General features: G+C 33.3%; 1 protein-coding gene across 1 annotated transcript in view; it reads right to left on the bottom strand.

Moving 5' to 3' along the window:
• The window catches only part of MS3_00010728 (uncharacterized protein), a 71,484-nt gene that overhangs the window by 18,326 nt on the left and 38,816 nt on the right, over positions 1–14,342 (bottom strand). Inside the window, exons 11-14 of the mRNA XM_051219123.1 lie at positions 5,321–5,490; positions 3,256–3,645; positions 973–1,274; positions 242–396 (exon numbers count right to left, since the gene is read on the bottom strand). Coding sequence (XP_051067322.1) covers positions 242–396; positions 973–1,274; positions 3,256–3,645; positions 5,321–5,490 — 1,017 coding nt within the window. The remainder of the gene's footprint in view (positions 1–241; positions 397–972; positions 1,275–3,255; positions 3,646–5,320; positions 5,491–14,342) is intronic.

Below are 14,342 nucleotides of genomic sequence, written 5' to 3' on the forward strand. Positions count from 1 at the left end.
ATACAGGAAAAAATTGTTATAAAAATTCGATATTGTGTACAAAGAGTTCCGCGCTGTAACGAAACATATTATTGAATAAATGGCTATTACTAAAAAATAACACAGAATCTTTGAAATCTTACAACAATGAACTGGTCATACAATTTAACGTTGGTTAAAGATAATTAGAGTAACTTCACCGTTTAAAGAAGGTACATTGAGTAGAGAGTAGGTGGTGACATTCAAAAACCTATAGACTTACCATTCTGATCATTAGAACGAGAATGCTTTCGACGTGTATATGTTCGTGAATCGATTTCATTTGATTTTTTAGATTTTATATCTTCATTATATTGCGATAAATTTGTTGTACGATTATAATCATATGAATTGTGGAAATGATCAGATTTCTTCCCTCTGTGAAAAAAATATCGATAATGAGTATATAGCTAAATAAAGATAATGAAATACAACCAACTAAATAAGCGTTGAGGAGCAATAATACATGACTCCAGAGTATTTTAATGATTATTTATGATATTTTGAGGACATCAATGAACCGGATTGTAGGGCCTAGAATCTACTGGTTCGTAAATCCTTTAGATAATCTAAATTGAATGGTCACTTACGTTTTAAATAAGTCTGAATCCCATAGGTTACATTCATCACAACATGGTCTGAGTTGGGGTACGATTAAAATCCAGAGAACACAGGAGAGATGTTACGTTCTGGTATGGAGTTCTTCAAGAAGTCTTGCGTCCGATTCCTGATGAGGTCGTGGTGGGGGGCACTGTCGATGAATCCCATAATAAGACGAGATATCTGTACGGTGCTGCATGATTTTTAGTAGTACCTCAGCTGGGATCGACTTATGACTAATGGACACTACAGCTTAAAATAGATGAAAAATATAGGTATGTCTCATGTGTGAATCATGGATAAATCATCTACTACTGATCTTAAAAAGACTTGACTTTAGAAAGAAAATCTTACAGGTATGTTGAACTGGAATTCTGTGGCAACGGCTTGTTCGCATTCAATGTTTTCATTAAATAACTGGTTTCAATAAAACCGGAATCAGTTTTATCATTCAATTGTTTACGGGATTTGCAAACAATTCGATTTGTTAAACTGTGTTCAGTTCCGGAAGATAAAGATGACCATGAACGAACAGGAGATGCTGGATCTGGTACAGATGCTGATCCATGTGAGTAATATCGAGATTTTCCACGACTGCATGAATGTGTACGAATTATATTTCGGGATTGATCAGGTCGAGAATAGTGAGTAGTAGGCTTATAGACAGAAAAAACAAATAAGAGAATTTTGAAAGTAAATAAGAGAGCAAAAAATTACTCGGTTGCTTCTATTAAATTTCACTCGGAAGTAATCAAACTGAGCTCTAAGGTAGTTTTAACACTTTGGGCTAAATACATTCAATTACATCGTTGATGCATTTGATCCAACAAAGTAAAATAATTGTTGAGTCGTGCTTCTTGGCAAGAAAAAAGAGTTGTTATTGTTGGAATTAGGTAATATCATATGGCGTACATTGCAGATTGATCTCAGTTAGACCACCGATGAAAATCAAGAAGTACTGAACAGATGTTTCGTCCCAGTATGAAGATTATCAGCAATGTTCATTCATGACGCTACCGAGGATCGAAACTAGGGAGTCCAAATCTCGTAATGAGTGGTCGTACTTTGGATCACTGGGTCGGAGTTCGATGGTTTATATTTCTAGCTCCAATCAGTCCACGATATTATACAACTGTCTTTCAATGTCATTGTTGGGTAACTGCCTTACATATAACATGGTTGGAATACATTTAAGATTGTTTAGTAATAGAATCCCAAAAAAACTACCAAAATTAATCACTAATGAAGACATAAAAATTAGTATGCAGTATGTTTGTTGACTCATATTTTGCATCATGGTCTGACTTTAGTTAGGCAACCACTAAAAACCAGAGAGAAATTATCCTAACAAACGCCTTATACTAATATCCCGTAGCTTTATTACTTTAAACTACAATACACCTGAAAGTTTCCATCATTGACTGACATGAACTTGAGGAACAAATGAAGTTACGGAGAACCAAAAAACTATCTAACCTTAGTCTTGAACTCCACAGATATGCATACCCACGCAATCACATGGTAGACTGAATCTAAAACCTTTAAGATAAAAGACGAGAACGATACCATCAAATCAGAGAGTCCAGTGGTTCAAATATTTCAAATCTATTCAATTCACGATCTTCCTTCAGTGCTATCTGTTGGTAGGTATCGTGATTTCCTGAAGTTATTATAAAAACCCGTGATTTTTGGAATCAGTTATATAGGTAAACTAGTGGTTATCTGTTGATAACACTGGATGAAGACCATGCTTCGTTTTTTCGGTAGTGAAGTTGGAAAATGTCGAACATTTAAGAATGACTTAGTTGTATTTGGGTATCCCTGGAGTTTAGTATGTCATGAGAGTTCGAATGAGCGCAATTGGTAAATCTCAAACTACGGTGAAAACTTTACCTTTCCGAATCCCAACAAAAAGCCTTCGTCAAAACTGACCCATCTCCGTTCTCTTCTATTACATCCCTGTTAAAACAATACGACTGAAGTGTTATGGTCGTGTGACCGTCGTATGAACTAGAAATGGATATTTAACAAATTAGTGTTCAAGTCTATGTCTACCAAGGTTTAAATCTACGGAACAACTTGAAATCAATAGACGTTTGTTTATCTGCTGATTCTTTCAGATATCATCAGTTTCAATGTGAATATTGTGAAATAAATGTAAGTACAAATTCACTTGGTGTTGTTTTACTTGTATCTTCCCATCGTTATTTAGGACTGCAATTGATCAATCTCTTGTTGGAATATGTGGATCCTGTGCGGATCGCATCGATATAGCCTTAAATCACAAGCTTTTTAAGCAAAGATAGATAGTGGATAGCAGTGGAATCCAGGATGCGCGTTTCTTCCTATTCGGGACTCGTCAGCTGGATGGTGGCTACCAGGATTCAGTAGCTAAGTGGATAACGAGATGGCATTTGAAGCGAACAGTACTGGGTTCGAGTCCCAGGATGAACATCAACTCTGAGATGCAGGTACACCCGGCTGACGAGTCACAAATAGGACGAAACGCACGTCCTGGATTCCACTGCTATCCACTATCCATTTCTGCTTAAATGTAAGTATATTACAAAAAAGTAGTTTTAATATTTAATTAAAAATAAACACTTTATTCAATCATTAATAAAAGATTCAACATACTATAGAATTCAGTCTTGTTAATAATTGATTCATAGTATTTGAATCACGAAATGATGATGAAAATGGTGTAGTAGATGTTATTTTTGTACAATTACTATTGTTATTTATTGACTGTAAATTTGTAATTGTTGCATTATCTCGACGTTTACTAATTGTTATATGACAATGATTTCCGATAGTCTCAGATACATTGAATAACTGATTCCCAGTTGTAGATGGAATGGCATTATTATTATTACTATTATTATTATACAAAAGTTTTGAATGTTCGTAATTTTCGGAATTTCTTCGTTTTATATAAGTATTATAAGCGAAATGATGATGATGTTCATTCATGTTGTTATTATTCTCGTTATTTAAATTATGCATCAAATCAAAACGTTCAATGTTCTAGGAATCATAGAAAAACAAACAAACAAATAAAACAAATAGATGAACTAGTAAACAACACTGCTGAGGAGTCCCACAGTAAGACGAAACGGCCGTCCAGTGCTTTCAGGTTTTCCATGGTGATCTAGCTTCAACTGACCCATGATCTCAACCATTAAAATAATTTTATAGTTGAATTCATGAGTCAATTGAAGCTGGACTACCATGGAAAACCTGGAAGCACTGGACGACCGTTTCATCCTAGTATGGAACTCCTCAACAGTGCGCACCCACGATCTCACCCCTACGAAATTCACGAATTCAACCATAAAATTACTAAAATCTCCACAAAACCCCTTTTGGAAATAAACAATAGAGTATGGTCAATTTTGCTTACTTAAAGACCGACATAAAAACTCACATTTATATTGGTTAGTTTTATAATACAAATTAAAATAACGTAATAAGTGTATAGGTGGTCAAAAGAGACAGGAATAACACAAATCAAATAATTAAGTAAACTATTTCATGTTTAAAAGTAAAGAAAGAAGTAATAATCAATATTACTGTTAAGATTAAGCAAGAAGGAGGAATATGAATGCGTAATTGACTGTATAAATTAGTTAAGAAAGATTATTTAGTTAGTTGATTTAAACATATGTTTATTTGACTATCCAGAACTTAAACATGGATTACGAGAATATTTATAGGTATTATTAATATTACATAGTAGAAGTCAACAGGAAACCATGAATGTAGACCTCGTGTTGGTTGGAACTTGCCAGTAAGTTATATCAGGAATCTTACAGAAAAATAATGCTTCCTTTGGGATTCGATCAGCACTAGTAATTGGATAAACATGGCATTGGTCACTGTTCAGTGCCCAACCAATTATAAATATCTTAGCCATACAGGATTTTATTTGGGGCTTGAATAGCTTACTGATAATGTCTTAGTGTCAAACTGGAGTGATCTGATCTTGAATACATCAGGGTATATCAGTTTCGTCAAGATTGTAGGTACGCCATGGTGATAAGTGCATACTAATGTGAAATCTAGATGCATTAGGGTATTCTTCCGATTATTTCCAACCAAACATGGTGCACCCGACATCAAGTCACTTAGACTGGCGGACACATTGCACGTAATTCGACCAACATTAAGGGATTGGACAAATCTGACATTATTCAGTAGTCAATCAATGTAAGTGGTAGTCACCACAGATCAACGTAAGTTGAAGAACCACTTCATTTCAGTTTCGGACTTCTCTATAGTGTCAAGTCAACACATTTAAGTCTCTTAATGAGCGCGTTACATTTCGATCAATCAGTCGAAAACTGATGGCTTAAATTTACAATACCACTCAGTTTTAGATATATTGTGACGATCACGTAATGACGTCAGTGATGACTACCTCACTTATGATATGGCTGAACTCCACTGGTTGTGATTTCCCACTCAAATTTCGGAGTCGATCAATAGTGGTTATACGTTTAGAGCATAGTTGACCAGTTTCAGGAATTTACACAGATTGACACAGATTTACATATCACTAGATTAAAGGAGAACTGGACAGCTGTTTCGTTCAGTGGGCATACACTATCCTACTAAGGATTGTTCATTTTGATACAGTTATTCAACTCGTTTTTTGTAATAGACAAATAGTGTCACAGTGAAATGTTAGTGAATCTCTTACCTGATTGTTTAGATCTAATTCATCTGTTAATTCTCTGTTGTACTTCAAAATATGATTTGAACATGAAGATGATGTAGATGTATTGTTTGATGAAGAAGAGTTTGAAGAAGAACTATCAGGCAATTTCAGACTAACGGTTGTTGGAAGAGAAACTCCATCATTAAGGGGAACTTGATAAATACATGCAAAAAACAGATATAAATAGTCACATCATAGAACGTGAAAGCACAGTTATTTATGAATAAAATAAAACTCAGTATCAAACAAATGAGATTGATAATTTTTTTCTTTAAAGAAAAAAGGGTAACGAAGTAAAGAGATCAATTCTTCATGACATAAAGTTCAACTGAACAGGATACATCTGTGTATATAAAAACAAACGTTTTAGATTTTTCTTGTTGACAAAATAAAATTTGACAGAAGATAAACGTTATCAGTGGTCATGGGTGCGGTAATCACTTCCCGGTTGCCCACACCGTAGAAGGGTTCTTCTAGAGGTACCTAAAAAGGAAATAGGATTAAAGGTGGTCTAAGTGACCTGAGAGCCTGACCGCAGTGCCCAAGGGACAACTGCTCGAAGTCGGTCACACACGACCTTTAAGTGGGTAATTTTCGTGTTAGCTCCGTACTTGTTGAAACCTTACCGCCGGAGACAGGTATCCGTGAGATAAGGCGAGGTGTGCATTTTGAGGGTCGACCTTTTCTAACCCCACCCCACGTTGCGGGAAGGCAGCATCGCTGTCATGCTGGTTGTCTGAAAGAAACACTTTACTGCAGTCACACCTCTGTACAGTCAGCAGTACGACTTCGCCTTCGTACCTTGGGTTTGCTGCTTTTAGTCTTACCGTTCTTCAACCGACCTGCCTGGCATGGTAGAACCTTGAGGAATGATTGTTCTAGCCAATATAGCTACATTAGTTCATCGTGTTAGGCAAACCCGACCACCACGTCAAGGTAGCAATTTTAAACTATGGGATTAAAATCGCTTCATATCTTTCTTTCTATGAACTAATTCTTTCTTCCTGTACTATATCCTTATATGCAATCTTTCTTTTATATATTACCACAATTGAATTAACTACTTCTATGAATCCGGTGTTCATCTTGCTGTGCTAATGAGGTATGGCAACTTGGACCGATACATATATGTGCCTGGTCCTACGTTGTAGCTAACTGACTGACTGAAGCCTCATCAGCATTATCTTTATAAACAATAATTGTCACTTTGGATTGAAGATCATGTTTTTACCTTGTTATTGATACATCGAAAGTCATTGTTTACGGGTTGTAAATTTGGTTTATATAACTTCAACTAAATATTACTATATTTACCAAAGACTATGATAAAATGTAACATCAAAACTCTAACAATACTCTGTCTGAAAAAAATGTGAAACATTAATGTGCAGCAAGATATTTAACTATAGCCAACTACTGTAACATAATTAAAAAGATTCTTTTTTGTGTTATACCAGTGTGATAATAAAGCATTGTTTCGACTGCTGTGCAGGTAATAAATAATGTAACCTATTGATCAAATATAGACTTATAGGCAAAGTGAATAGATGTAATCGGAAGGATATCGTGGTTAACCTAGGTTTCGTGCTAGTTGACACTCATCAGCAAAGTATCTTAAGAGAATGGATTTTTCCGCAACGTGAGTTTTGAACTCGCGTTTTCCCAGTCCACAGTTTAAAATGTTACCATTGAGTAGTTCAGGTAGATACTGATCCCCTATATGATTGAGATATTTATATCGATAACCCACTGAGTCGTGACCAATGATATTTTTGCTAAGTCCTTGAATGCTGACTATTAGTCAGTGATCAAAGAATGTTAATAGGTTCAAATACTCGTCTTTGAGCCACATATTATTTGTGTAAAAGTTACTCATACTATCCGGTGCCCTACACTGAAATATTTAGGATAGATTATGAACCTGGAACGAATAGTTTGAAAGCTAAATGTTTTCACCAATGAGCCAATTAGTGTTCGATAACCAATAAGGTATGGAAACAGTACAAAGTTAGGAAATCCAAGTTCAAATATTTTAATACATATCCATAAAGCTACGAAAATGAACAGTAAAGATTGCAAGTCTCCAAAGCAGTACAAAGTTTTGAATGCTAATTGAATGAAATCACAAAAAAAAGAGCGGAAAGAACATTCCTTTCATAAAAATCGTAGAACATTGTATTGACAATATTAAATTATATGTAGTTCATAGAAAATGAAGATCTAGATCATCGTTTTACTATACTAATTAAAATTAGAAATATGTAAGCTATATGTTTACTAAAACAGTTTACCAAAATACTTTGTACTTAATTAAATTGTAGGACTATAAAAAGAATTAGATCAAAATAACAGAAAAGATTTAGGGTGACATAAATTATTTGTTATTTGGATGAATTGAACAATCAATAAAATATTTCAGAAAAAATTAAGAATTTATAGAATATTTGAAAGTGAACATTAACACCAAGATGTGGCAGGTACATGTGATTGACGAATCTTACATGAAAAGAAACGAGCATCTTAGATTTTACTGTTAGACACTATCCAACTGTGCTTAGAAACATTTATGACTTGGTAGAAATATCAATATAATTCACTTAGAATAAACATATATGACCGATCAATTTCAGTCTTTAACATCAAAAAACAGGAAAACTCAAATGTAAATAGCGCAAGAACAAACATTGATGCAGAATAGTATGAATTCATATTATTTCGAGGTTTCTCGTCAGCTGCTTACAAACCAAAATTGTGATAGAATTTTTACATGGAGATAGTGTGAAAAAATTGACAGAAATGAGTGTAAATAACTTGATTACAATAATAACTATATATATATATATGCTAGAAACAGGTCAGAGGTCAAAAGAGAGGGGTTAATTATTACACCACCCACCCTGAATTCATACTATTCTGCATCAATGTTTGTTCTTGCGCTATTTAATTTCATAAAGGGAACCAATTGCATGAAACTCAAATGTGATTACAAATGGAATAAAATTTCATTTAGTTATTTGAGAGAAACAAATATTGTTAGTATAAAATTTCAATAATCCAGTATTTCAACTCAGCTAATCAGTCACAAACAAGACAAAGAATTTTATTAACCTTTCATTATTGAAATTATTTCAAAATAATTCTAATTTATTTATCCATGCTTAACTGCTTTGAAAACCAAAGATAAAGTGTAAACTTATGATGAAAAAAGAAATATTCTTCCTGGGAGGTTGTTAATAGAGATTCTTGGTAAAGATTCTAGGGACTTATTGATACAGTGTCTCATACTGAAATGAAACAGTTACCCAGGATACCTTTTGATTTTCATTAATTCTACTGTTTCTCCTATCTTGAAATTCCAGTGTAAAGCAGTCAGTGAAAACAATGATCAAATAAAGATTTCTGTCATAATCATTATTAGAATTTTATTCCCAGAATGGGGGTTCGCGGAGATTGTAGTAATTTAATAGTTGAATTCATGAATCAACTTAAGCAACGCCATCATTGAAAACCTGGAAGCATTGGACGGCAGTTTCTTTATAGTATTGGACTCCTTGGCAGTGCACATTCCCGATCCTTCACCAAAGAAACTCGAACCCGACATGGATTGGACTACACTGGTCAGGGCTTCTCAAATTAACACCGTTGGATGCCTGTTCAGTGGTCTAGCGATTAAGCGTTCGCGCGCGACCGAAGGGTCTGGGTTCGAATCCCTTTGGTGAGGGATCGTGGATATGCACTGCTAAGGAGTCCAACACTAGAACGGAACTGCCGTTCAATGCTTCCAGGTTTTCAATAGCGGTTTAGCTTAAGTCGACTCATCGATTCAACTATTAGAATTTTTACTCATTATTCAAAGTCTAAAGATGCTTATGATCTGAGTGTTCAAATAGATGTGATTTATGAGAAGAGATAATTTTGAATCTATCATGTTATAATTAAATAGACTGTATAAAGTATTAATCATATACAACTAAACATATTTGGGATTAGAAAGGAAAAAAAGAAAGGAACATACAATATGAACGTATTCATCAAACATAGTTGACAAGTTATTAATTGTATATACAGCCTTTATTTAAAAAAAAAAATGGAAAAACCATCTTTACAAGTAGAACTTTGTTAATAATGGAAACACATAGAGAATACCAAAACTGAACAAAATTTAAACATATAATATATAATATATCAGTTGAAAATATGGAAATTTATCCTTGAAAAAAAAGGCACACAGTTGAAATTTATTGTTTACATGAAAAAAAATCTCCAAAAGATTAGAGTTGTGACAACTTAGGGGAACATTATATATGTTGATAAATAGAGAGAGAGAGGAGGAGGAGGAGGAGAGGAGAGGAAAACAGAAAATCAACAGACAATAAGCAAATATTCAATTCTAATGCAAATTAAAGAAAAGGATGTATATAAATGAACCTATTACCAAATATCATTTGATGTAAAACCAAGAGAAAAATGTCAATAATAAAGATAAAGATTAATTTGGAGAAGAGGAAAAAAAGTGGAGAAATAATTATAAATCATCATAAGTTTAGAAGTTCTTTGAATAAGAAGAATAAAAGTTGTGAAGGTTATATATATAGAATCGATTCCTTTTGTGCAACATTGAAGGATATGTATTACTTAATAATTCAATTATGCATAAGACACATAAAACCTGGTATAAATGTGCTTCGGTTCAAGTTTTTGTTAGGATGTGCAGAAAAATATACCAATAATTATCATGTTAAGTCTAATGGTGTCCTTGGACGTTAAATAGACATTCCCTATTGGTCAGTATTTATTCCACTTGTTAAATATTGTACAAATGTTGTTTTCTATTTTATGGTACGACGTGGTTTGTTTGATTGGTATATAAACAGAGTATGTCTGAAATATCATGATTCATATCTCAGAGGCTAAGTACTCGCGTTCTGGACTCAACTGGCTGGGCTAGACAGCGAAGCAGGGCCAATAGGGACTCTAGGTCGTCTGTGCGTGTTTTTACGTGTCATTTGTCCAATCGATAATACGCTGCTCGACTAATCTGCAATCTAGTCGTCACAACAGTTTTATTTAAACTTATTAAGGGATCAAAATGTATTATGCAGTAATTTTAAGTAGTAACCAAATATATTTTTTAAATAATGCAATAATAACAAAGCTTACAGAATAAAATGAATCCAATCTACTTCATGGGTTTTCATCAACTGCAGACAAACTAAAGTTATAAGGAAGCTATTTTCAGCTGATAAAATTCCATGTAATCATTTTTGTTCTTTCAGTGTTTACAGATATCATGTGTTACGTATATCCACCTGCTATCTACCTCAAAGGGCGATGTTGTCTAGTATGGGAGTAAACCGAAAGGTAGGGGCGGCGAAACTAAAACATGGAATCACTCCATGAAGTCAATGATAATTGGACTGAGTCATGTAAGTAGATGTAGACTACCTGGTTGGGGTACGTGTGATCAATATAACCAGTAGTCAGAGACTTTATATGATATGGGCCAAAATTGTTTGTAATGACGCAGCTGCACTTTTTGTCTTCTCCTATATGCTGAACTTCTGAACACTTCACAAAAGTTTTTTGTCTTTTTATTTTACTAATTTATATTTTCTTGAATCGTATCTTCAATCCCTAATCTTTTCTATCACCACTAATACTGTTCCTACCTCTGCTATTCTGAGATTTGGCCTGACAATTTCATCTCTCTATGCTAATGGGGTATGACAACTTAAATCGATGTACATACGTATCAGGTTCTACGTTGTGATTGACTGATCTAAATCGATCACAGAAACTGATTGTATGAAATAACTGAGCTTAAATTTATTTTATCCTCCTTTATCATCAGTGTTTGCTTATTACTTAACCACTTGTTTCTAATACTTTGCTTACTCTCAATATTGTAGAATGTTCATTTACATATGATATATGAATCCATTTGCAATTTTAAATTAGTCTCTAAAATTTATTGACATCTTTGATATTCATATGCTGATATGTGATCCCAATAACTTTCAACCATATTCAATTACCTAAGTAATCTCAACTCATTTTCATTTTAAATAATACAGATTGTAAGCAGCTGATGACGAAACAAAATGAATTCATATTATTCTGGTCAAACCTTTATTATTGTCCTCTTCAAAACAGAAATAATTTGGGGCCATAAATAGTTCTAATAAAGTAGAAGTAATTTATCTACATATGAATGGGCGATTTTTCATAAATGATCCAGTCAATTAAAAAATATATATATAAGATTCTATTCACTGCCATACTAAAATAGTTACAGATCGAATTACATCGATTACGATCGGTTGATTCAGACAATCTCAGAGACATATACATATTGTATTATCTCATATAAACATTTTTATGTATTGGGAAACTAATCACATTAATTATTGACAAATTGATCAAAGTAGAGATATGATTAAACAAAGAAACCTACCAGTTATTGTTTACTACTTGAAAGGAAACAAGAATTATCGCTGTACTAACTATTTGATCTGCTAATAAACAGATCGATATTCACTTAAATATTAAATGTCTATTCGTTTGATATTTATTATAACGGAATGAATATTGTAAAAGTTGGAACTGGTTTTACTGATTATTATTCATTATAATTTTGTTGTATAACTACTAAGTAACAAGATTACTATGTATATGTATTCATTTTATCATAAGCTTTCGGTTAACTAATGAACTATTGTCATACGAACCGATCATTTGTATTTTGTTACTCGCTTGTTATTTACACTCTCCCCCCACTTACAGCCACTTTCACCTAAGTTATATATATGATTGCTACTTCTGGACCAAAGGCAAGGTATAGAGAGGAGTTAGTGAATAGTGGATCTATAAAAACCTAGGTGCCAGCTCAATGTCAAAAGTTCTGGTTGGACGTGTAACAGAAGAAATCGGCGGCACTAACCTATAGAGTACATAACAGACAGAATTAGAATTAGGATCCTGATTGATAATGTGATGTTCATCAGCGGTTTCAAGAAATAACAATATTTAACTAGATAACTTCATATACTATACTGTAACTCAGTAATCATACGAAACTCAAGGTACTGAGCTTTGATTCACGCAATTTTATTTCTCTGTTCTGAGCTTTAAAAAAGTACTATCTAGACATCTAAAATAAAGTGATGTTGAGTTCGAACTTGATTGTTCACCGAAAAAGTGAGTATTTTTACAAGCTATTTTATAATAATCAACACTGTTACGTTGAAACTCTCAACTATTGCAGAAAATGAGCAAAAGTAAAAAGCACATAATATGCAAAGATGGATAGTGGCTAGCAGTGGAATCCAGGAGGCGCGTTTTGTCCTATTTGGGATTCGTCAACTGGATGTACCTGCACCTTAGACTTTATGTTCACTCTGGGACTCGAACTTATTACCATTTGCTTCAAACTCCATCGTGTTATTCACCTAGCTACTGAGTCCTGATGACCACTTGCTTGTGCAATGGAATGAAGTTTAAATTCACTTGGTGTTGTTTTACTTGAATCTTTTCACTGATGTTTAGGACTGCAATTGATCAGTCTCTTATTGGCATATGTGTATACGGTACTGAGTTCCAGTCCCAGAGTGAACATCAACTCTGAGATGCAGGTACATTCAGCTGACGAGTCCCGAATAGGAAGAAACGCGCATCCTGGCCTCCACTGCTAACCATTATCCATCTTTGCATGTATTGCCTGTAACATAAGACAATATCGAGGCAATACACACAATATGCACAATGTGGGAGGATTCAAACAAACAATACCAAGTGAATTTAAAATACACATAGTTTTTAATTATCATCTTAGTGATATGTCATTCATTCTTTATACAATTTTAGAAAAGTCAATGAATATAAAATGCAAATTACAATCACAATACAAACTGCTTAATTTGAAGTGTTACCTTTATAAAGTGTGAACAACAAATATCTCATTGAGAATGAAATGAATTCATTTCATTTCACATGAGTTAAATCGTTCGAAAATACAATGATTTGATTTACAAATATGGTTTTATGTGAAACATGAATAAATTACAACGTTCTATACATTATATGCATTGATTTTATCATATGGTTTCGAATCCAACAGGGAGCATTATTCCCCTTAAAGATGATAGGTATGTCATTGTCAACTAACAGAAAACCTAACTACATCTAGAATTTCCAACCGTTTAACAGTATAAGAATGATAAACTGATCGTTGTCTTATATAGAAATAAATAGTGTTTATATTTAATTCAGTATAATTTACCATTATAACTGTAAAAACTGAAGTAAATGTTAAAACAATAAATTGATGCTTAAAGTAGAACTATTTTGTTATTTACTTTCAAGGAGAAAACGGATCATAAAGATAACTGCAGTTTTGAATGATAATCATTAAAAAAACTTTTACATTAGGATAAACAACCATAATTTACTCTACAACATAAAGCAGTATAGAGGTCATAATGTAGTGTGCGTTACTTATACAGACAGATGTAATTGTTATGTATCAAGAATTGAGAGTGGAATGTTTACCAGGAGATTAAAATAAAGAGAAGGGAAAAGAAAATGAAGATCGATAAGAATAATAACATGATCGGAAGGATGATGAAGTATGCAAAGAACAATTGAAGGAAGATATGTAAATGATGTATTTATTGTATTATTTTCATATTCTACGAAGGCACTGTGTAATTTTTCATAAACCAATAGATTGGATTTCCCCACCAAATCTTATTTCTGTACAATGACATTTGCAAGTTTTAATCCTAGTAGATTATGTTTATAATGTAGCGATAAAAAGTTAATGAATAAAATAAATATAACTGTAGTGAACGAGGATGCAGGTTGGGAAAATCAATTTGTCGTTTAGTGCAAAATTATAGTGTCTTCATAAATTATGAATCCAAGCCTTAAATACTTCATTTGCACATCTCTCATCAATTGTACCTTTATGATTCTTTCAATTTTCAATTTCTTTATGTTTCCTTTT

Source organism: Schistosoma haematobium, chromosome 2 (genome assembly GCF_000699445.3).
Source record: "Schistosoma haematobium chromosome 2, whole genome shotgun sequence".
Lineage (NCBI taxonomy): Eukaryota > Metazoa > Platyhelminthes > Trematoda > Strigeidida > Schistosomatidae > Schistosoma > Schistosoma haematobium.